This window comes from Rousettus aegyptiacus, unplaced genomic scaffold (genome assembly GCF_014176215.1).
Source record: "Rousettus aegyptiacus isolate mRouAeg1 unplaced genomic scaffold, mRouAeg1.p scaffold_m13_p_15, whole genome shotgun sequence".
Classification (NCBI taxonomy): Eukaryota; Metazoa; Chordata; class Mammalia; order Chiroptera; family Pteropodidae; genus Rousettus; species Rousettus aegyptiacus.
This window is the reverse complement of record NW_023416290.1, coordinates 14,019,025-14,044,501: the sequence shown is the minus strand read 5'-3', so window position 1 is coordinate 14,044,501 and position 25,477 is coordinate 14,019,025. Positions and strand designations below refer to the sequence as shown.

The 25,477-nt window shown below is 39.5% G+C and overlaps 1 protein-coding gene across 4 annotated transcripts in view; it reads right to left on the bottom strand.

Annotated features, from left to right (window-relative positions):
• Positions 1 to 25,477, bottom strand: part of ASPH (aspartate beta-hydroxylase) — a 176,807-nt gene that overhangs the window by 59,099 nt on the left and 92,231 nt on the right. For all 4 annotated transcript variants that reach the window (XM_036232830.1, XM_036232831.1, XM_036232829.1 and 1 more), the window contains one exon: positions 2,855 to 2,940. In XM_036232830.1, the coding sequence (XP_036088723.1) occupies positions 2,855 to 2,940 (86 nt within the window). The remainder of the gene's footprint in view (positions 1 to 2,854; positions 2,941 to 25,477) is intronic.

Below are 25,477 nucleotides of genomic sequence, written 5' to 3'. Positions count from 1 at the left end.
CTTTGTATGTCCTGAATAACAGTTTTCAAAACCACTGTTTTATTTCTGTGAAAGATTTTAAGCAATGAAAAATTAAGGTTAAATATCTTTCTCTGTGTGACTTTCTTCTGACTACCCCTATATTAGTTTCCTGCGGCTGCCTTATCAAATGACGATAAACTTGTAGGTTTAAAACAACAGAAATTTATTGTCTCACAGTCCTGGAGAACAGAAGTCCAAATCAGTTTTACTGGGCTGAAATCAAACTGTCGGCAGAGCTCTGGGGAGAATCTGCTGCTTGCCTCTCCACTGTATTTCTTGACTTGTGGATGCATCATTCCAATCTCCACGTTAGTCTTCATATTGCCTTCTCTCTGTGTGTGCCTTCTCCTATTTTGTCTTTATTAAATTTCCCTCTACCTCTCTCTTATAAGGAAACACATGGCTGGATTTAAGACCCAAGTGGATAACTCAGCCTATCTCCCCAACTCAAGATCCTGAACTTAAACCGTATCTGCAGAGACCTTTTCTCCCAATGCACTAACATTTACAGGTTCCTAATACACACTAGGATGAGGATATCTTTTGGGGAACCATTTTCAGCCTACCACGTGCCTATGCAACTTAAATTGCAAATGTCGAGGCTATTTTTGTGAAAATCGTGCTGAACGCACCACTACCAGATTTAAAACAGGAATAACAGTATTCATAACAAATATGCATTGCATTTTGTTTTTATTTGATAGTCCCTTACTTGGCCATCACAGTTATAAAAATAATGGAATATTTTGGATGTCCTAGGCATCCTTTGGATCGATCCCCTTAAGACAGAGGCTAAGTGGCCTTCTTATGGGACCGCCTGGCAAAGTAAACGTATTTACTCTTAGTCTGAAGAGATTTCTCTTCTCTAGATTCATACTGGAGAATATCGCTCTTAACACTATTGTGCAACTCTCATTAAAAAACTCAAATGCAAGATATAATGCCTGTGAAAAATTCCCTGAAATGATAAATATTATTTTTTAAACAAGAGAGATTACTAAGATATGATCTGACCTCTACATTTTTGAAGTAAAAATAAAGTGCCCTGTCACTTTCATGTCGCACAGTACTTGGAGCTGGGGCGTGAGCTGGGAGGAGACCGCTTCTGCCAAGGGCATTGCCTCGGTATGGGTCTGGCCATGCCGGCACAGTCTGCTGCATCGTCTGAAAATATCAGCTATAAAAACAACCCAAAAAGACTAAGTTATGCTAATGATTCAGTCAATAACTTGGCTCCCTGTTGTTTCGGAAGCAAGAATGGCCTCTGTGAGCACTTCCTCCTCCCTTATTTACCCTGGTATGTGTATCGCGTGCTCCTTGAGGAAGGCATCATAATTCCTCCAAATAAGCAAGGACCAGAGAATACCCCATGGATTGTTCTAGCCCTTTTATGTCCCACTGACTTATTGTCCCTTGATGATTGAGTCCTTCTTTACCAATAATTATGATTACATAAAAAATCCTTCTGTAAAGCTGTTCACTTGTTTTTTTATTTTTTTATCCCAAAAGTCACCTGTGAAATTGTCTTTCTACATTTCCACATATGGTATTTAGTACTGAGAAAGTGGAGAATGCCAGAAAAACAAGATTCCTGCTGCACCGCTACGAAGAAATACAAATTTCCTACAAATGGTAGATGGCTTCATTTTATGAAGTTGAACAAGACAGTCATTCCTTGCGGATCATTGAGTAAACCATGGCTTTGCTGCGACACTCTTCGGCGTTATTATATTTTATTGGCTGGTAAAGAGGATAAGTCGGGCCTTGGCATGGGAACCTTCTCTAATGCGCGTACAGAAGCCATGGTGACTGCTGGTGCACGTCCAATACATGTGTGGGAAGCCCATTCTTGCTCCGCTTTAGTTCCTATTTTTTTAATCATTGTTGCTTATTTACTTACAATCCCCTGGTCCTTTTTTTTTTTTTTTTTTCTTGCAGCCAAAGTATACTGATTAAACAACAACGACAAAAAGCATATTACAGGGAAACTAATGAGCATTACACAGAGTATAAATTCAAGTACAGAATGGAGAAAAGATATTTCCCTGAAGAACAAGTAGATGATTAAGTGAAGACAGCACTAAACACATAATAATAAACGTTTGGCCCCCTAATTAGATAAATGTGACCAAATTAGAGAACAAAGAACTTCAATCTAGTGTTAATTCACTGTTTTCAAAAACTGTAGTCTCTAGAAACAAACGCAAATAATATTTCAAATTAGCTGACGACATAGCAATACATAAAAGCCATCTTAAAAACCAGAGGTGCCCGAGGTTAAACCCAAGTGAGAAGAATGTTAAACCTCATGTCATTTCACCTAACAGTCACTATCCTAATAGGATTGGACTTATCTTTTTATGGGGGGTGGGGGGTGGGCTGGGGATTGAGTTGCTATAAATTAAAAATCTCCACATGTACGTACGGTCTTGGACGGTGTTGATTCTTTCTTTCTTTTTCTTTTTTTTTTTTGATCTTTACAAAAACCAAATAGGAAGCAGAATTATTATTCTCATTTTTTTAAAATAAGAAAACTGAGGCTCAGAATGGCCAAGCGATTTGCCCGAAACTGAAGGACTGGATGGGGACGGGCGTGGCCTGACTCCCAGCTGGCCGGCCTGAAGGGAAGTTCCAGGCCTACTCCATTCCGGCTGCAGCTTTTCTTTTCATTTGACTAACTTCATGTGGAATGCTAAAGTCCCTGGGGGAAAATCCACTCTATTCGAAGGTTGTTTCTCAACATTTTTAAAAAAAACAAATCAAGAGTCCTGCCTGAGTTTATTTAACAATAAACCACTGCACATTTCTGCACAAAACAAAAACTTCGACCTACCCTTTTACGGAGTTTTTCTGCAGCGTCAAGTTCAGCTTTAATAGTCTTATCAAATTTATTTAATAGTTTAGGCTTCTTTTTCTTAACTGAAAGAAAAAAGAGGTTTTAATTTTTTTATTTTATTTTTGTCTAGAAATAGTTATTAAGAATGGTGATTTACAAGTGGTGAGAAACCTGGCATCGGTCCCAAACCTACGACCACGGGAACGAGCACACTCCTGGCTCACGTCCACCCCCCTCACCCGCCCCTGGTATGACACACTCAGTGACACGGCCCTTCCTCATGTGCTCACACGTGTCCTGAGGGGACTGGGTGGAAACGGGCAACCTGAAACTCCCAGGACACGGACCTAGTTTCTGGGATGAAAATGGTAGGTATGATTTCTAAACTCTTAGGATCAACTTCTTGGCTAAAACACCGTCTAAAAGAGTTTTTGAAAGTATCTGCAATGTTTCTGACCAGATGCTCTTCAGTCCGACTCTCAAGGTCCCTTCACTGCAGCATGGACCTGTGGCTTCTGCTACAGTCTGTACTGCAGCCAAAGTGGACCACCCCGCGTTCCCCAAATAAGCTCTGCGCCATTTCTGACGCTCCTTTCTCCAAACGAAATGGCCTATTCCTTATCCTTGTTAGTCGAAAATACGCTAATCCTTCAACAACTAGCTCAAAACCACTCCTTAGAAAACTTCTCCACCTATCACTCACACTAGTAGTTTCTCTCTCTCCTCCCTCCTCCAACTGAAGTCCCCAGTATGCTTCCTTCTCCCACATTACTTTTCTTATAATCATTTTGCACGTATCTTAGTTCCTTTCCAAACCATAAGCTCCCGGAGAGTGGCACCACGTCTTCAATGCACACTGAATTCTCATGCTTGCGTGGCGTGAAGTCACAGCCAGCAGGCGAGGGGGTCTGCTGGGGCACGCCCAGCGGCGCCTGTGGAGAGGATGGGCACCGAGGGGCTCCCCGGAAGCCCGAGTAAACAATCCTGGCTGAGGGTTCAGGAGAGTGACAATGGTGGAACCCTGAAGGGGAAGCCAGATGTTCCAGATGTTCCCCAGGCGGGGCATGGGGAGGAGCCGGAGGGATAGAGAGAAAAGGCCAGAAGAGAACCTCCTCAGCGCTGACATTAAACTTCCAAATTCAATCGCTTCTGCCCTATCCTGTCACAAAGTGTGTGTGTGTGGGGGATGCACCCCCCACACCACACACCTACCCACTGCCTTCTGCATCTCCTCTGATGTCTCCTCCTGCTCTGGCATTCTTCTGAGCCCCCACTGTCATTTAACAGAGCTGAAGTCTCTGCTGTCTTAAAGCCAACCAGCCGGCCGAGACAAACCTCAGCCTCCCCTCTACGAGCTGTCCTCAGCCTCTTTCCCCTCCCCTCACTCCTGGCTCGCCTGACGCACGGGCAAAAGCACGTCTTCTGGAAGGGGAGCTCCCCAGCTAAGAGTTGGATGGCAGGGATCTGAGCCTCAGCTCTGTCCCGTCCCAGTTCTCTGACCTAAGCCAAGCTCGTACTAGGCTTCTGTGACCCTCACTTCCTTAATGTATAAAACGAGGGGGGGGGGGGGGCAGAGGTTTTGAGGGTTAAGTGGATATTGTTCATGAGCCAACAGCACCGTGGTTGCATGTAGTAGGCGCTCCATGCCTGAGAGCTAATGATGCCTATGGTCTCCTCTGCAAGCCTGACTGCTCCCTTTCCTTCCTAGGCCGCCCGACCCCTCTGCAGCCTCTGTCCCCTCTTGCGTCCTCCCTGAAATGACCTCCCTCCTGGCCTTTAGTGCTGCCCACTCTCCTGCTTTTCCTCCCAGGCCCGGCCTCTCCACCTCCGCCCCGTCTCCTCGGGGGCTCCTGCCCTCTGCTGATGCCTGCAATCCAGCACTCTTCACGGTCAGTCTTCAGCCCGCTAAAGGGCTTTAACTATTCAATTTCCAAACTGAGTTACAAATTAATTAGTTAATTTTCTCCTTCATTGCAGAACCCATAACTCCGAGTGCCTATGATTTCTGGCACAGATGCCTCAAGCTCAGGAGATCAGAAACGGAAATCACTATTCTTCACAAGTCGATTCTTTCTTATATTTACCCATTTCAGAGGATGGTGCCAAATTCCTCTGATTATCCAAATCAAAAACCCAGTTAGAGAATGCAAGGGAAACAGGCAAAGGAGAAACGTGGAATTACCCAAATGAAGACTGAATGGAATCGCTACTCTCCTTTTCAGCATTCACTCCGGGCCAGTTTGCCGATCTCCATACCAGGTGCTTATGCATCTTTTATTCTCTTAACTTCCCTGACACAGGAAATTTAGCTTCACAAATGTGGCCACTGAGGTGCCAAAGAGGTCAGTCGCTTGCCACCTCCCATCTCTTGTCCACACGGGAGAAAAGGGACACTTATTTCCTACTTGTTTGGTTTCAAAAAATAAATAAATAAATAAACAAACGAGATGTTTCTTGGAAACTCTGGCTCTCCTGCCCCTCCCCACGGGGGCGGTGCTGTGATTTCTCTGATGACCGAGCTGAGGAAGGGACAAGCTTGTGTGGCTGAGTGCCCCTCCATCTCCTCCTCCAGGAGCCCTCACACTGCTCTGAGCACCCCACGTGGGAGGGGCAGGGCTGTTCGCGGAGCGGGTGGGCATGTCTAATTCTGGGGTTTCATATCAAGAAACCTATTATTCCTGCTCATCTCAGCCCCATCCTTTAATTCAGCTCTCACCAGTAATAAAACTGACACTTCGATCACTTTTGTTTCATTCTGGTGCATTCAGCATTCTATTGTTGAAAATTATAAATGTCTAAAGCAGAGGCTGAAAAAATAGCGCATGACGGGTATTTTCAACTGTGTGTCATTACACGTTAACGTACATGCTGAGAATGTGCAAAATGAATTGACGTTTGACGGAGAGGTGGATTTATAGCGGCGGGAGTTAGTGTCTTGTCATCTCAGCGCTGGGTTATGTCTCTCAATTGCTCATTTTGGTTGTGTGGAAAGTGTCTGTCAGCAAAATGCCGATGGGTCCAGGGAAGCCTGGCGTGCATCTGAGCAGAGCGTTTTACTGCTGGCATCGTCGGTTTCCCCAAATACGTCTCCCATGTTACACGGCTAAAGTTAACGTGAGATTTATTTATAAGGAAAAAAAAAAAAAAACTGTTGGCAGTTTAGAACATCCAAAACAGTCAACATTCAAACAATACGCTTGTTAAACAGCCAGACTAAGTATCCTACTGTCAAAGTAATAGCAAAAATAGACAAAATATTAAAAACTTCATAGCACCTGTTACCAACAAATTATTGTCTCTTTTTACATATCTCCCCATTTAATAGCTCCTAACTACTGCTCCTCTCTTTGAAATTGCTCCTCTCTTATCATGACTATTTTTATTTTTAAATGTATAAAAGCCTAAGGCAACTTTCCCCATTGTAAAAAAAAAAAAATACCATACAGATCAATTCTTTCTCGTGGGGGGTTGGGGGGAGGCACATGGTCGGGGGTTGGGGGGAGGCACATGGTCGGGGGTTGGGGGGAGGCACATGGTCCTGGGTTGGGGGGAGGCACATGGTCGGGGGTTGGGGGGAGGCACATGGTCCTGGGTTGGGGGGAGGCACATGGTCCTGGCCCTGCCAGCAGAGGTGACAATGGCCCTGGGGAGAACTCTCTCTTCTCATGTACAAACAAGTGACTGGGGCTGCTTCTCTTAAGGTCTCTTTGAACTGGGAAATCCTGTGCTTCTAATTTTCAGTTGATTTAAATCACATTAATCATCTTTCAAAGTAGACCTAGGAGGTACCGAAATGGATTGTTAATTTTGCGGAACGTGGATTTTAAAAAATGGTCTCGGAGGAAGCTGTCTCTACTATATTAAACTTTTTATATTTTTAATCATTGCCATTACAAATAGTTTAGCCTTTTCCGAAACCACAGAGAAGGAAAAAAAGTGGCGAGCTGCCATCGCCATGCAACGGTTGAAACAGTAAGAGCACATAAAAAGGAAAAGATAATAAAAGAATGATTAAAGGCATGAAAAAGCACTAACGATGCATCCTTAGATTATGTAAAAATTAATGGTGACTACCTTTAATGTCCACTTTTTCCATGGAAAAAGATGTCTTTATTTCATGGTGCATGGAGGGAGGCCGACCACCAATAAACGCAGAATCCTTACATGACTTTATGTCCTAGACCTGTTCCCTGAAGAGTGACAAAAATGGCAGTGTCTGCCACAAGGTAGACAGAAAAGCAACGGTTCCCTAACCAGTCTCCCCGCCTCCTGTCTCTCTGTCCCCATGCTCTATACTGTCCTGAGGATCTTTCTGAAGCACAATCTATCCCTGTCACCCTACTGCCTAAAAGGTACCCAAGGACCTCTGAAACATACCAAATAAAAACTAAATTCCTTAGAGCGCCATCTGAGCAATCCCGCTTCCGGTTACCCACCCAAGAGAAATGAAAACGTCCACACAGACTCGTGAATGCACATTCGCTACAGCACTGTCCCTGACAGCCCAGATGTCTACCAACTGGTGAATGGCAGACACTCCGTGGCCCCTCAGTACGATGGGATATTCTCAGCCACGATACCAACACACGCAACATGACCGCATCTGGAACGCACTATGTTAAGCAAAAGAGGCCAAATTCACAAGGCTACTGCCTAGATGATTCCTTTTATATGGCATCTTTGAAAAGGAAAAACTTTAGAGAAAGAAAACAGATACGTGGTTTCAGAAGCGAGGGGTGGGAAAAGGGGTTCATTATAAAGGGTATAAGAGAACGGTCAGGTTACAAAGGTTAACATTTTAATTGTGGTGGATAGACTGTATCTGGATGTTTATGCACAAGTCAAAACTCAATACTGCACACTTGGACACATACAGTTTGGATTTACTTTGCGTACATTATACCTCGGTACTGACTTAACAAAAGTGTTATAGGGAAGAGACAAGTCACGTGATTCACAATGCGGACTCTTATCATAGGTATAATAGTATGAAATGCATTTGGGCACAAAAACGTATTTTTAAAAATAAAATTCAATCTGGTTTTTAGCATCCTTCCCCCGTGAGCCTATCAGGAGGTAATTCAAACTCAACCATGCTTAAGAAGCTTCATCTTGCACAAAAAAAAAGAAAAAAAAAATGCTCTCCTAGATTTACAGAGGCCTTCATGGCATGTATGTTCTTTTCTTATTTAATATTCTAGATATCTGATGACTCCTCCTCTTATTCTTTCACCCCTTCAAGCAGCCTACCTTTTTTTTTTAAAAAAAAAAAGTTGTTGACTACTCCTGAACTACATCAAAATATCGCTATTCTTCAACTAATTAATAAGATGCCACTGTGTTCCAAGTATTGTGCTAGGTGTCGGGAATTCAACAAAACTTTCCTCAAGGAGGCTACGGTCCTATTGGGAAAAAGTCATAAATGGATACAGGGTGGGCGGGGAGTGGTACCATCTATTCAGGAGGAAGGAGGGAGGCTGAGAACTTACATACGCCCATCACACAGAGGCAGCATTCCAGGCCTCCAGAGGAAGGAGGATTTCCTTTGCAATTTGATCACAATTGGGAACTTGTACTTTCATCGCTAGTTATTTTTCTTGTAAGTGAAAGACTAAAAATCTCCTCCTGCCTGGAGGAGGGAACCATATAAGTGAACGTTCTCGTTATGGGAGTCCGGGCTTTCCAGAATTTTGGAAAGCTCAAGGTGGAGATATTGATCATCAGGGACCCCAGGCATTAATTTGCTTTCTCCCCACATCTGAGGACATGGTCTTAGTGATGCTGAGCCTGCTTCAAGAACCAGGAGGGATCCAGAGTGCATGTTTACAGGGTATAAGTTTTGTTGAGAGAAGATGTCCACCCCAAGTATGAAATAACAGCGGCATAGCAAGAATTGGGCTTTTGAAAACATGTAAGACAAAGAGTGAACAGCTATAGCTCCACCCTTCCACCCAGAAGACAGATTCTAGATATCCACGCTGAGGGTCATGGCATCTGCTCCTGCCCTAGGTTGCCAGCTCGTGTTTGATACAATTTTGTATGGGTAATTAAAGACCTTAATTTAACGAGAGAGAGAGAAAGCGTGTGTGTGTGTGTGTGTGTGTGTGTGTGTGTGAGAGAGAGAGAGAGAGAGAGAGAGAGAGAGAGAGAGAGAGAGAGAGAAAGAGAGAGAATTTCTCCCACCAACTCAAAACCCACCTGAAACACTATACATTTATTCAACGTAAATGAGATATATGTCGAGCTCTTTTACAGTTGTGGTTCCTTGAACCAGCTTTACTGACTTTCACAAATTGGCCTCTAGTCTCTATTTTCACCTCCCATCATTTACCTGCAAAGCAGTTTACACTTCTGTTATACAGCCTCTCAAACATGGCATGAAGTTTTGACACTTCTGTGACTTTTCTCATGACATTTTTTTTTGCCTAGAAAACACTTCCTTCTGTTTCTACCAAAGATTGCTCTAAACTCTTGAGACCAAGATTAAATGCCATTTCCATTTTCAAGTCATCTTAGACATCTTCGTGCAAAAAAAAAAAAAAAAAAAAAAAAAAAAGCTCATATAACTGTTTCTAGAAAGAGTAAACTTTCTGTCAAAAAGTTTAAGTTGGTTGTATGTACAGCATGTACTCGCTACCCTCCACACCTTGCAGGATTGTTAACTTTTGTGAGGAAAGCTGTGTCTTACTCATAATTTATTTCCAGCATTTAGCACATGGCCTGTCCAAGAGAAAGTCCTCAACAAATGTTTCTGAACATATGGATGAACGCAAACATGAATGAAGCAAGACAGTTTAGAAGAGGATAAGGCCATGTCACTTTGTAATTTAGGCATATCAGCTGTTTAAAAAGAAAATTGGAAAATTGTAAGCAACCAAGACAGAATAAACCTAGAGTAGCTTCCTTTATAAAGAAGGCTAATCCAGAAAGTGTCTACAGACAACAGTGGAAGGGACAGGGGAGGAAGAAAAAGAAAGAAGGTATAGATGAGACAATCACCACAGAAAATTTTATAGAAAACACTGACATGTATTTCGTGTCTTATTCCATTTTAGGTTTTCAGTATATTTAGCACTTTAGGACACAAATGGCAGAATACTAGACACAACTAAAACTAACCAGTAAGTTCTGCAAAGTTCGGCTGATTTTAGTAAAACATAAAAACTTCACACAGAAGCTTTCTTTGATGGTCTAAATCACTGCTTAATGCCTTATCAGATTATCTCCTGATAGTAATAGTGGACATTTATTGATTACTTACTCCACTAGACATGTGTACCTCCCTCGGGTGGCACAAATTGTAAACAGTAGGAGCCAAGACTGGAACTTGGGGTTGTCTTGGCTCCAAAGACTATGCTTTTGACCACTTCGTAAGATCTTTGGCATCTGGCCCGGAAGTTAAGACAGCAGGGTGTCCCTAAGGGCTTTGAAATGATGACAGAGTGGAATGAAGCATTATGTTGTGTCAAGGAAGGAGCTGAACTTTGCACTTGTCTCAAAGGATAAAGGTAGTTCAACAAGCACAATAATTTTCTTTCATTTTGTATCTCAAAGACCCAGTGTTTACACATTATACAGAGACACCCTGGTTTGGCAGGAAGATCACAGGGTATGGAGTCTGGAGTCCAGGGTGCGAGCCTCAGTTCTGTCCTTCTTCGGTGACTTGCTTAACCTAACTCCCATGAAATGGGCCAATATCTGACTTCCACCTACTAACCACAAATGAGCATAAAATACATGTTAGTCATGAATTCCATCTATAACGCCTTAGTTTCACTTACTTTAAAACTCTGCTCTTTAATTAAACAGGAGATGTGTATGACATACCTGATCAGCAAATTATTGAGGAATTAGTATCATTATTTTTTTTTAAGATACCAGATTGGGTCAAATATTTCCCTGGCAGAGATCTGGGGCAACTGCTATCTCTTTCCAGTTCATTTTCCTGAGTTAACAAAGGACTAAGGAGCTACAGGGCCACGTTATACATCCCTTGCTCCCCAAACCCTCCTTTGAGGTGAGCCACGTAAAATATGGAAGGCTGCTTTTTGTTATAGGTATCCAAAGGTGGAATTTGATGAAAAATAATCTAAAAGGCAAAATGATTTAAGGGAAGGAAAAGGCAAGAATAAGATATTAAAGAAAAATGTACTCTATATCTGAGAAGTGGCCTGAGGCCGAAATAATCATGTAATGCTTGATTGCAGTATTATTCATGTTAATTAACAGTTAACCGAAGACAGACCCCATTACATATTTTAATCTTCCTATATTAGAATTGGAAGTTAATTTTGCTTTTCTTTTTAAAATCAATGATAGATTTTAATATTAAAAAAAAAAATCTCTACATTACATCTGTTTGGCAGTGGGGAAATCTATAAATTAAGGAAAATGATAAGAAGGAAATAATAGTGCCAAACATTCGGTCTTAGGATTTTTGAAGAAATTCTAACTTCTGGGTACAGAGAAAACAAGCCTGCATCTCCCAGAGTTCCTCCCAGGCACAGGCAGGGGATAGGGTAGCAGCCCTCAGTTCTTCACTCTTTCATTTAAAAGTGGGAATTGTGAAAGATATCCCATTGCTAGGCTCCACTCCGGGGTCTGAAATGAATCTGCTATCATATTGAGAGAGAATCATGTCATTTGCTACTGAGAAACCCAATCAGCAGACAGCCACGGGAGTGCTTCTTGTACTGTCACCGTGAGAATGAAAAAGTAACGTGTCTGATCCGAAAAGAACCTTCTGAGGCTACTTCCTTTGATGCTATCTACCTTATCTGTACACAGTCCTGGGGGAACAGGTAAATCCGGGCAGCCCTGCGGGAAGTCCTCTTCCTCGCCAGCCTTGACAGCACCTTGGCGGGAAGACAGGTGGTACACACTTGCTCTGCCTCCCACGGCTAGGGAATAATGGACTTCTGTTCTCCTCAGAACTAAACATCAGCTATACACCAGCAGGAGTTCAATATTCAAAGCTTAAACCTAACAGTTTGCATAAATATTTTTCCGATGAGAGACGCTCACCAAAACAACACAATAACCATTGGGTAAAGGGCAACTGTTTTCATCTGCCCCCTCTATTGAACTCATGTGGGATTCAGCTGGGAGGGTTCAATGGAGCCAGCAAGTATTCCAGTTTATTAAATGCAGTCTGCTGTGTCCCCGTAGGCTTATTTTAATAAATTATACATCACTCCCTTTCTAGAGTAATAATCCTTTAACAGATGTGACCCCATATGTTAAATTAGAAATTTCAGAAACACTGAAGTGATGTGTTTTCTATACATAACAGAAAACCCTTAAGTGCCAAGGCAGTACACAGGCTTACCAACAGCTGCTTCTGACGCTGTGAATTACATCTCCATGTGCTCTGTTCCATGAGAGAATAGCCACCTTCCCAAAATCTTACTTCAATTACAATTGAACAATCTTGGGCTGCTGGTTCTCTAGCCCATCATTTTTTACAAGCAACAGGTCGGAAAGATGGAGTGAGGGTTACTCGAACAGTATCTATACTCGGCAGCAGAAAGTAAAAGCTGACAGACTGAAGAAAGTCAAAAAGACCACCAGAGATGAACCCAGGTCAAAGAGCATTGTGATATGGGCCAAATGGGGTAGAGGTAAACGATGCTATGCACAGTGACCCCAAAGGGCACAACAACTGGTGTTCATTAAAACAGGCATCACAGTCTTCGGTCATCAAGGAAAGTGAAATTACAATTTTAAAAGGTAGAGATGAACAAACATATTTTAGAAAAGTACCTATCAAATTCTATTAACTTTATTTAAATGGTGCTTGAAGTTATTTCAAGTCGTCTGTAAGTATCTGTTTCTATTCCCAGTAACGTCAAATAAAATAATAATTTCCAAGCTTGCGTCTACATCAGTATCACCAGGGGAACCTGAAACAAAATATACACTCCCAAGTACTATCAAACAAAAATTATGGGGGGTGGGCAGGTAATTTTGCTCTGCAACATCTCAGATATATTTAAAGATAAGTATACATTCTATGAATGAATAATTTAGGTATTTGTAAGCTTAGTTCCTAAAGTTATCTTATTTTTTATTTGATTGTTTAGACGTCAACAGGATCTATATGTTTGATTGCTGTTTGTTAGCACTGATATTGGCTGGTTTTGATGATTATGTCATTTAAGACAGAAGTTACATCTGATCCATATTCTTTAAGACATTATCTGAGATTTCACCAAACCCAAGTTGTATCTTTAAATACAACTTGATCATTGCAATGACAAAAATCCCAAGAGTGCCTTTAGAGGTTTTCCTTGGGTGATGAAAATAAAAACCTGATATCACAGAATTTATTACTCTAGATTGGTAGGAATGGTGGTAGACATGATAAGACGACCACAAACTTTCAATAAACAACTCAACTGTAAGGATATGGGTCTCACATGAATGAGAAATTGTTGAGTTTACTCGGGTAATACATGATAATAAAGTGACAGGTAAACTATTTTTGTTATTTTAACAAATAGAAAATACATGTTTAAATGACCAGGTTTTAATTACAGACAAATGTGAATATGGATCAGTAACAGAGACATAAACCTATACTCATATGTACTGAAAAATAAAGACATTCTCTTTCTGAAACAGAGGTAGAGGAAATCACAGTAAAGAAGAAGGGGATGTTATCTGCATATACTAAGGTTGAGAGCATACTTTAAAAATGAATTCAAATTTCTAAATATTTTCATGTCATATATGAAACAATAGTTTGCAAGGCATTATCCATCAGACAGTGAATCACAGTGATTCCTGAGAGAGAAATCAAAAATTTCAAAACCAGTAATAAAAAAAAAAAACAAAACTAAATGTAGACAGGAAGAATAGATATGTTATATACAGGGAAACAAAAATAAGAACGATAGCAGATTTCTTATTAGAAAAAAATGGAAGGAAGAAGAGAGTGAAGTAATATTTTTAAAGTACCAACAGAAAAAAAAAATGCAAACTGAGAATTCTATACCCAGGAAAAATCTTTCAAAACAAAGGAATAATAAAGGCTTTTTCAGTCATACAAAAGTTAGTTGAAAGAGTTCATCACCAACTGGCCTGCATTACAAGATATGTTTAATGACATCCTTCAGGAAGAAGAAAAATGATAATACATGGGAATATAGGTCTACATAAAAAAGGAAAAAACTGAAAATGATAACTATATGGGTTGATATATGTTTTCTTTCCTATTATTTAAATATCTAAAAAATAGATTTAAAAAAAATAATTGTTTAAACAAAAATAACAATGTAGTATAAGCTTCAGAGTAAGAGTAAAGGGTATGATAACAACACAAATTCCAATAGGAAATGTATATTATTGTAAGGTTTTATTTAGCATATGTGAAGTAGTAGTGACATCACTTCGAGGTAGGCTATGATAAGTTAAGGAGCTATACTTAAACCCTAAAGCAATCACTTAAGAAACAAAACAAAGAGTTGTAGCTACTAACCCAACAAAAAAAGATAAAATGGAATGTAAAATTGTTCAATTACTACAAAGGAAGGCAGAGAAAGAGAAAAAAATGCCACAAATAAGAGATATGACAGAAAACATACAGCCGTAGATTTAAATCTAATCAATTAAATATAAATTACAATTATATATCCTAATTAAAAGTCAAAGAATTTCAGCTTGAATGAAAAAGCAACTATATACTGACTAAAAAATACACTTCAAATATAAAGATAGAAATAAGTTAAAAGGAAATGGAAGAAAAATGGCACGCCATTCTAATAACAGCAAAGAAAGCTGGCGTGCCTAAATGATTATCGAAGTAGGTTTGAGTCCAAAGAATATCATCAGTGGTGAAGAAGGTTACTGCATAATGATAAAGGAGTCGATTCATGAGGAGAATGTAACACTCTAAATGTTTATGCCTCTAGTAACAGAGCTTCAAAAATCCATGAGTCAAAAACTGACAAAACTATGAAGAGAATAGAAAAATCATGAGTCCGTCAGAGATTAAGATACTGCTCACTCGATAACTGACGGAACAGTCAGAGAGAATGTCAGCAAGGACACAGAAGACTTGAAAAAGTATGAACCAACCTGACCTATTTCTAGAACCCTCTCCTAACAACAGTAAAATACACACATTTGCAAGAACAGTTTCTCAGCTTCCACCTTGAGAAACTGGAAAAAGAAGAGTAAATTAAACCGAAAGTAGAGGAAAGGAAACACTAACAGATATCATTAGCTTAGAAAGCAGAAAAGTAATAAGGTCAATAACATTAAAAGTGTTTTGAGGGAAGATAAATAAAACTCCAGCCAGAATGATCAGGAAAAAGAGCAAGATATAATAAAATAACCAATATCAGGAAAGATTCAGGTGATAGCTCTAGATTCTTTTTTAAAAGAATAATAGAATATTATGAATGGTTATGCCAATTATTTCTACAAATTAGATGAATAAACACAATTCTTGAAAGACAAACCCCTAAGGGTTACTCAAGAAGAAATAAATAACTTGAATATCCTATATCAATTAAAGAAGTTGGATTTGTAATTAAAATCCTTTTCACAAAAAAAAAAAACTTTAGGCCCAGTCATTTGAGGAAGAAACAATGCATAAATTCTTAAAGAGAAATTGCTGACTAACTCATTCTATGAGGTCAGTATTACTGTGAAACCAAGACCAAGCAAAGCCATTACATAAAAACAAAACTATAAACTAATTTTCCTCATGAACACTAATGTATAAAATTCTAAAGAAAATTTTCACAAATTAAATCCAACAACATATATAAAAGAATACATCATGAGGTTTAGCTTAGGAATGTATAGTTAGTTTAATACTTGAAAATCGATGTAATTTATCATCTTAATACAATAAAAATGAAAAAAAGATCATTGCATTAGACATAAGAAATAGTCTTTGACTGCATCAAAGCCCTATTCTTGATAAAAACACTCAGCAGTATAGAAATAGAAAGAAATTTTCTCAGTGTAAGCATCTATGAAAAATTCACAGCTATCATACTTCAACGTGGAAGACTGACATCATACTTAACAGTGAAATATCGGGAACAAGAAAAAGATATTTACTCTCATAAAGTCTGTTCAACATTCTACAGGAGGCTCTAGCCACTGAATTGGTCAAGCGAAAGAAAGAAAAAGATTCCTGATTGGAAATAAAGAAGTGAAACTGTTTATTTAGAGATGACGTAAATATCTTTAGGGAAAATCTGATATAAAGCTATAGAAAAGCTACTGGAACATATAAGTCAGTTAAACAAGGCTCCAGGATAGACGATCAATATAGAAAAATCAATTTTCTTTCTACACATTAGTAACAAACAACAGGGCATTGAAGTTATAAAGTAATACCGCTTATAATCACATTAAAAAATGTGATATACTTAGGAATAAATCTGGCTGAAGTTGTAGAAGATCTGTACCTGAAACACTATAAAACATGGGCAGACACTTAAAAGACTTTAAATGCAAGACACATCATGTTCATAGAGTAGCAGACTCAACACAACAAAGATGTCAATTCTCCCCAAATAAATACATACATTCTGTGCAACTATAGTAAACATCCCACCAGGCCTTGTTATTTGGTAGAAATTGACAAAATAATTTTAAAATTGATATGAAAATACTAAGACCCCCTATTATAGCTGAAACAACTGTGAATAAAATGAACAAAGTTTGAAGGCTAATATTCTGTGATTTCAAGACTTATTATAAAGCTCCAATAATCAAGACAGTATGGTATTAGTGTTGAGATAAACAGATCAATAGAACTGAATGGAGTCCAGAAATAGACCCATATAAATGGACACATATATGGATATCTTCAACAAAGGTGCACAGGCAATTCAGTGGAACAAAATAATCTGTTCAGCAAATTCCATTTGAATAACTGGATATCCATATTTTTAAAATGAACTCCCATCATATCTTTATTACATACAAAAATTAAGTGCAAATGAAACACAAACCTAAACATAGAACCTAAAACCATAATATTTCCCAAATAAATCATTACAGAAAATCTTTGTTATTTTGGGTTAGGCAAAGACCTCTTAGGCATGACTCCAAGAGCGCCATCCATAAATTGAACTTCATTAAAATTAAAAATATCTTCAAAAGTTATTACCAAAAAAATGAAAAGACAAGTCAGACACTGGAAGAAAATATCTGCAAGTCATATATATGATAAAATGTTATAAAAATAATTCTTAAAAAGAATACAAACAACTCATTTTTTTAATAAGGACAAAAGATATGGACAGACACGTCACTGAAGAAGAAATAAGATGATAACTAAGTTCATGAAAATATGCTGAATATCATTTGTCACTAGGGAAATGACTGACCAGAATGAAACCACTACACACCTATTAGAATGGTTACAATTAAAAAGTCTGACCAAGTGTCGTTAAGGATGTGGAAGAACCAGAACTCATACATTGTTGATGAGCATATAAAATTAAATTGTAAATCTGCTTTGGAAAACCATTTGAGAATTTCTTAAAAAGTTAAACACACAACTACCATTTGATCCAATCATTCCTCTCCTAGATAGTTCACAAGGGAATGAAACATATGTCACATGCACATGAATGTTCACAGTGGATTTATTTGGTGACAACCAATAACCGGAAATAACCCAAATACCCATCAATAGGTAGATGGATAAACAATTACATCAAAAAAAGGGATATTGTTCATCAATAAAAAGGAATGAACTATCTATCACTACATACTATGACATGGATGAAATGCCAAAATAATTGTTGAGTGAAGGAAACCAGACAAAAAAGGGCACATATTATGTGATTCACTCACATTAACTTCTAGAAAATGCAAACTAACAGATGGGGAGGGACCTTAGTGGACAGGGATGAGGGCGCATACAGGAAAGATTACAGAGGAGCACAAGGGAACTTTGGGTGTCACTGGACATGGCCATAACCTTGATGGCAGCAAGGGTTTCATGGCTGTATATGTGTCAAAACTTATCAAATCGTAGGCTGTAGGTGAAGTTTATTTATGTAAACTTTATCTCAGTTAACTCATAATAAAAACATAACCATAATGCTAAGATCATATCTAAAAAGAAGTTAACAATAATTTCTGAATATCACAATTGGAAATTTTCACTGAATAGTCTGTTTACATTTCTTTGTTTTTTTTTTTTTTTGAATTTATAGTTTTATAGTTTGTTATTCTGAAATGGGATCCAAACAAGGTCCAAAAATTATAATTGGTTTTGTCCCAAACAAATGAGTCAGAACTTTCCACAGAATCTTATGAGTTATTAATTGTCCAATTAGAAATACTGAACAGAAGAGTGCCAAGAATATTTTTGGACATACATAACTACCATCCAAATAGTTTTAGAGAAACAAAAACAGCCTAGAATCTGCTCTGATCTGTTCAGCATCACTGCCATTTAGTTATTATCAATTCTGTAGAGAAATGTGGACATTAGTTTTCAAACTACTGATAACATTTATGGAGTACTGTGCTGTTTAGTGTAGGGACCTGAAGGTGAATATAATCCTGCAATAGACTGAATGAGTGTTCATGTTCCCAGTGAATTCATCTGTTGAAACTCTCACACCTGAGGTGATGGTGGGCCTTTGGGAGGTGATTAGGCCATGAGGGTGGAGCCCTCAGGAATAATCACTGCTTTATAAGAGACTTCCAGAGCTCCCCAGTCCTTTCCACCACGTGAGGACAGAGCGAGAAGGCACCATCCACAAGCCAGATTCAACCAGATACGTTGCCAGGACCCGAGCCTGTCGGCACTTTGACCTCGGGCTCCTTGGCCTCCAGAACTGTGAGAAATACTTTTCCGTTTAGCCACCCAATGTGTGGTATTTTGGTTACAGCAGCTCAAAGGGACTGAGTGAATCTCTATCCTCAAATAAATTACACATTAGAAAGTCGGAGGAAAAAGGAAATTAATGACTAGAAAAGAAGGCTGAAAATTATCAGGCAAAATAAGAATTAAAAAATACTTGGGAACACAAAGATGTAAGGAAGTACTTCTAATTGGGACAATAAGGTAAACATTGAGGAAAAAATCTGAGCTGAGTCTTAAAGTAGAGCTCTAATGTGAGATGAGGTAGAGGCACGAAGAACACCTTCCAAAGAGGAAAGTACAGAGGTGGAAACGTGAAAGAGGCGCTTTCAGGGGCCTGTGAGAGGTCAGGTGAAATTACACAGGGTTCTGGGTCAAGACAGCAAGGGTCAAGCCTACATAGGCGGCTTGGAGCCAGATTATGGAGTTTCTTGAACAGTATTCTGAGGAATTTACACTTCATTCCACAGGCGATGTGGTATAACTGATGGTTTTAATAAACGACTGCAAATAATCTGTGTTTTCAGAAGTTTCTCTGGTCATGAGTACACACAGTGGAAAGGCAAAGACTAGAAGTCGGAAGTCACTGCCAGAGGGGACCCTGCCGTGGGGCTGAGGGAAAGGCAATGCAGGGAGAGAATGAAATTCCTGGCTACGTTAAATGATTAAATTTTAAGGGGAAAAGATTTTAGCATAAAACTTAGAAATAATTAAATTTGAAAATATCAAAGAAAAAAACATTATAATTTCTTATCGGTAAAACTTATTCAGATACATCTATTTTCACTTGAATAAACTTACATATATTAATTTCATCATGTTTATAGATTATCCTATTTTTTAACATAATGAACTACTCATCATACCGTCACTTAGAGAAAGCAGTGACATTCTAAAACAGCACAGATTGTCAGCCCAAAAGATACAATACATATTGTGATTCTTTTTATGAATAATGTACAGCTTATTTTTATGCAACAGCACACCACATGTTTTGGTTTTTAACAGATGGCAAACTCTTTTTACCAGGGTTTTAAACTTGCACACTGGGAATGAAAACTATTTATACAGTAAACACTTTAGCTGATCCTATCTTTGGACAAGTTTAATTAAAGAATGAGATACCAATAGCACAATCAAGCAGACTCATGGGAGGAAGCAGGAAGTTGCTTCCTCGCTGAATACATTATTTTGCCCCAGCAATTTAAAGCATCCATGGAAATTAATGGCACTATTGAGTTTTATAATAAATTCCTAAAGCATTTAGCTTTTTCTTTGATAGCTGTTTTCAAATCCAGTGTTAATAAAGCTTTAACACCCAAGGTAGAAGGAAAGCATAACTTACTCTTTAATGAGATGCCATGACAAGCATTCCTCAAATAGCTCTCCAAACTCTCAGACCTTATTCGGCTTGTAGATGCTCATTTTCCACATATAAACACTTTCTAGGGGAACATCCCTGAAGAGTCAGTATTCTCTTCTTGCACTTAAGACATTAAACATATCGGAAGGTTGTGGGGATTAAGTTTATCAAATTTATTAAGAACCTCTTAGAAAAGAAATATATACAAGTAGCATTAAATAGCATCTGGATTTGGGGTTTGCATGTATTTTATATGAAATAATAGTAGGAGGGAAAATCACAATAGTTGTTTATATCTGTAAGCACGATGCTGGTGACAAAGACAGAAACTTCACGGTGGCGGGCGGGGGGCGGGGACGGGGCAGGCAGAATCATCTCCATATTTTACACACGGAGAAAGAAAAGCGCCCAGAGGCTGCGACTAATTCACGATCAAGCAGCAAACAAAAAGATGAAGATCAATGACAAGTAAGAATTAGCAGAGCTGACACTACAACTCTCGGTAAAGGACCCCTTTTTCTGTACTACAACAATTTTTTTGGCGTCGATCAAGTGACTTCACATCGGAAAGAAGAATTTAAGAGTCTGAGAGGGAAATGGTCATGGAGAGAAAGATAAAAAAGATGGCGGCCACTTTAAAGGAGACCCAGACTGAGCAATCCTCCCAGCTCCAAGGTTCCTGTGATGTGACCACAGGCCTCGACTTCCAAACACCACATTCAGCACATAGCTTCACTCAAAAGCAACATAAACCAAACCAAAAACCTGGTCTGAGATGACTGAGCAGTGAAAACCTTATGTACTGAGTAATTCATCACTCCAGTGCCAATGCATTATGTCTGATACTATTCATCTAAAAAACGATTTAAAAATATTCCTCATTTTCAATTTCCAACAAATCTCTCCACTCGTGTTTATAATCACAAAGAAACACTCTAGCGTGTGCACTGCCGAGCTATGATGAGACTTCTCAGGGGGCAGGAGGCAATCTGCCTCTGGCCTCCTCCCTCGCCAGGCGCGGAGGTGTGCAACTAATGGCGCAGACAACACGAGCCCTGCTGGTCCTGCCCTGCTTGCCTCTGGTGACAGCCTACAAGTGCGGTGGAGAAACAGACCACAGAGAAATGCACACGGGGTTCGTGGCAGCAGTTAAGAAGCAAGATGCGATGTGAATCAGAGTGACGAGGCGCAGAAATAAAAAGCTCACCCAAGTTCATTGGTTTTATGTTGAAGCTGTAAACTGCAATTAATGCTGCTTCCCCCCTATGACTAGCTGAATGCCGTACCTGACGACATTACGAACACGGTGGCATGAAGGCAGAGAGAAGTCGGCGAACCTCAGGAGAGAAGGGCCAAATTTCAATAACTTCATCCTTATTACCTGAAATGTACCTTTATCTAACCTTGTTTTTAATGTAAAGGACGTATGTAAATAGTTTTCATCCACCTTTATTTCAAGTTTAGTTTCAAGGGTGTTTTGCAGGAGAGCTGGTAGCTAACTAGCCCTGAAGGCTCCAGATAAATTATATATATGTATGCAGGCCTGGAGGTAGGGTCCAATTAAATCTTACATGAAACAGGAAAGGAACAAATAAGAGAAGATACCAACAATGGTACTGAAGAATCAAGGGAGAGAAAGTGTAAAATTCACTGGACATTAAAAAAATAGAATGACAATTTTCCTCAAAAGTGGAAGGGTCAGTCGAGAGTTTTAAGCCAGGGCTCTCATCAGTTTAACCTGTTTCATAGAGAGCATCCCCACGATTCATCTTGGAGTCAGGATGAGCTGGCTGTGTGCAGAAACGTCTACAAGCTGTTTCTCCTATCAACCCATCACCCTGTCATTAAAAATAATTAAATATCTGAATTCAGGGATGGACGCAAAGCGAATTCCACGTATACAACCCTTGCTCGATACCTGAGGACCAGCTCAAATGTCATCCTTCCACAAAGACTTGGGCTGCTTTGCATTCCCCCCCAGTGGGTGATCCTCCCCCGTGCTCCCACAGCATTTTGTTCATAATCGCTACCTCCTTATATCGTAGGTTTATATTTGCTTTGTTTTCAGGGCACTCCACAGAGCATGGCAAACAAAGGAAGCTGAAATATTTGTTAGATTAATAAATCATCCTCTTAGCTAGAACCTCCTGTGCCTTTCCTCAGTCCATGCCCTGGTGAAAGAGACTTGACCTTCAGCCAACATAAATGAGTCACTGTATAAAACGAGGTGTTAGAATGTGTATAATTCCTTCCCTTACTCCCTTCACCAACACATGCTGACTTCTTAAAAACTATCCCAAAGGCAAAATTCACAGTGTTTTCTGATCCTACCATAACCAAGTGGGCAAACGTACTTATGAATGAAAATGAGTTTAGAATTTTTAATAGAAATTGCTGCATATTTGCCTTAAATGATTAATATCTTTACAAGGAAACAATTTGGAGGATGCATGAAACAGATGCCTTTAACCACCTCAGTGATGTTTTCTTATTACTTTAAAGGTAAGAATTTTTTAAACGTTCTCCCTGACAACCCAAGAATGGGTCCATGATGATGACCCATTAAATGCTGAGCACCTTCCGTGTGCAGGGCACAGCCAGCCTCCCCCCCACCCCAATAGAGTGACCCAACAGAGTGGCATGCATTTGCTTTTTATGATTAAGTTTATATCTTTCCCTAACATCTGCATCCTATATAGTAATATATCTTCAATAAATGACATGTCCTAGGTCTCAGATATTTTATAATGAACATACGATGGTTAAATTAGTTTTCTCTAACAGTTAAGACTTCCAACATTTGCTGACATCAGTGCAATAATTCCAAATGGTAACAGAACAAGCTAGACCTATGAAAACATCATTGGTAAAAATTATATTCTTTAATACCTGAAGTTTGAGCATGTGTAGATGGCAACTGAGGATTTGTTAACATTATTCTCTTAGCCGTGATTCAGATTTGCAAGGTTCAGCAAAGGAATGGGCCAGTGTGAGGAGAGAGGACAGTCTCTAGATGAGACAGACAGGGGCCACGAGAAAGAGAAATGGTCTACAGCCATTTCGAGCCCAGCTCAGTCCCTGAGGAGGAGGCGGTCAGTGGTCCTCAGATCCCCAGTGCAGCTGAGTCTGTTCACTACTTCTGGCTCATATACTTATCTTTAAGAGAGCTGTTTAAGAAACTTGCAAGTCTTCACAGGACAGTTTCTGCTCTTCTCAAATAATCCTCTCGTTGTCTTTATATTTGAAGTTAAACAGTCCCTTCAGATGGGATTCAAGTATTATCAAGGAAGGAATGATATCTGAACCAAGTGGGCCCAATGGAAATTTTTTAGTTAAGATGATGCTAGGACATAGACCAATTTGACCAGCTGAGCAGCACACCTGACCTAGCGCTTCTCCATCATGACTGCACGTTACAGTTACTGTGTCCCTGAGCTACGCCATCAGAGTGGTCGGGGGTGGCGCCCGGGGCATTTACTAAATATCCCACAAGTGATTCTAATGCACAGGCGTGGTTAAGAAATGCTGTATTATACACCGGTGCCAAACTAGAACCTAGTTGTGTTTGGGTGCAACGTGGGTTTCAATAGCAGTTAATTATTTATAGTTTAGCTTCGCAGGTTCCAGATGGAGGGTGAGGAGGAAAGTAGAAGGTTAAATGAAAGCGTTAAGGCAGTTGATAAACCATGAGTGTTCCAGATATCGCTACACTGACCTCATGCCCAGCTGCTGTCATCTCGGCCCAGCTCCTAAGTGCCCGTGGCAGGGCTAGTGACGAGGCTCTGGGGTTTTTGCCAGGACCTCTGGGGGAATCCAATGTCCCTCCTCTACCTGGAAATACTTCTTCCAGCTAATGTCCTCCTGCTCCCAGCTTCACTTGAGGGCTGCTCCTGAATTCCTGCGAGAGTGGCTTCTCTCTGTTTCTGAGATGTATTTGCCTGTTGCCTACTACCTGGCCTCCCAGACCCTACCTGCTGCTCGTACCTAATTTTCTGTCCCATCCTCGAGTGTCTGTCTCTCCTCAGGCTCCAGCCACTGCCCCCCTGCAGCATCCCACTGCTGACCAGGTTCGGCAAAGGCAAAGGGCTGTAGGCAAAGAGGAAGAAAAAGAGCATTCTAGCAGAATGGAAAGGTGCAGCTGACATTCCGGGGTGTCGGGGACAAGTGGTTGACCTGTCTCCTGGGCAGAATGTGAGAAAATCGCCCCGATTGTAACAGAGAAGGTTCAATTTATTTTCACTAATACTTTCCACTGTCAACACATACTTGATTTTTAAATGAAAAACATAAACATATGGCAAAAATCACTGCTGTAAATGCCCCGACAACCTACCATTATGTCAGAATAATGATGAATTCTGTCAGGGAGACTCTGTAATCAGACTGAGGTAATTTTCAGTAATGCACTTTTCAAACGAATACACTTTCCAATCTGAAGTTTTGTTTAAGTAAATGAATATACTCAACTACTTATAGCACTGTCTTTTTAGGGCGCATTTTTTGAAAGCTTAATTTTAAGCTAGCCTCGGTATATGTGGTCAATATGTTAGTCTTTAATCTGCTTTGGTATACGAAGAAACAATGGGTTAATACACAGTAGATTATTCTGATTAGAAGACAGGGTTACATTTCTCATCAATTAAAAAAAAAAACTTAGATCCTAACATAATTTTAAAACACACTTATATCTGAGTTTTTTTTTTTTTTTTTGCATAAGAAACCTATTTAACTTTCCCGTTCATATTGTCACAATCATTATGAAAATTACCTTTGTAAAATGTTGAGCGCCATTGGGAAGCATTAGAATGGGATTTTAATGACAGCAAAGAATTTGCTGTTATTGTCCTGTGGCGTGTTTGACTGAATAGTCACTCTGGTGGAAACAGGTGTCCCGAATTATTACTTGTACTACAGTATGGTTAAAATCATGAAATGAAAAATAAAAATAAAGAAAATGTGTATTTCAACACAACTAAAGTTCTACTACACTTGCTGAGACTGGTAATATATGCTGAGCTTATTTAAATCACTAAAATTGCTGTAATTAAACTTCTCTCTAAATCAGACTTGTATAAGTGTCAGAAATCGCCTATAATTAACTTATCTGTAGAAGTAATCAGACAATAACTGCTGGTATATTTTAGGAACCACTAAAACTACCATAGCTGTTGACTGTAATGACTATAATAAATCTTTAACCGTAGTTATCTCATAACCTCTTCTCGCAGCTGCAAGGGTGGGAGGGAGATTGTTTTTCCAAAGCTTTTCCCTGATTTGGTTTAAGTGTGCTATTGCTATACCGCTCTCCTACAATATGGGAAAATTACGAAGGCGTAGCGGTGTGGCCTGAACTGAATGAATCGCCAGCCCAGGCTGCATCTAAGTGGGCTATTGGTACTAGTAATGAGGA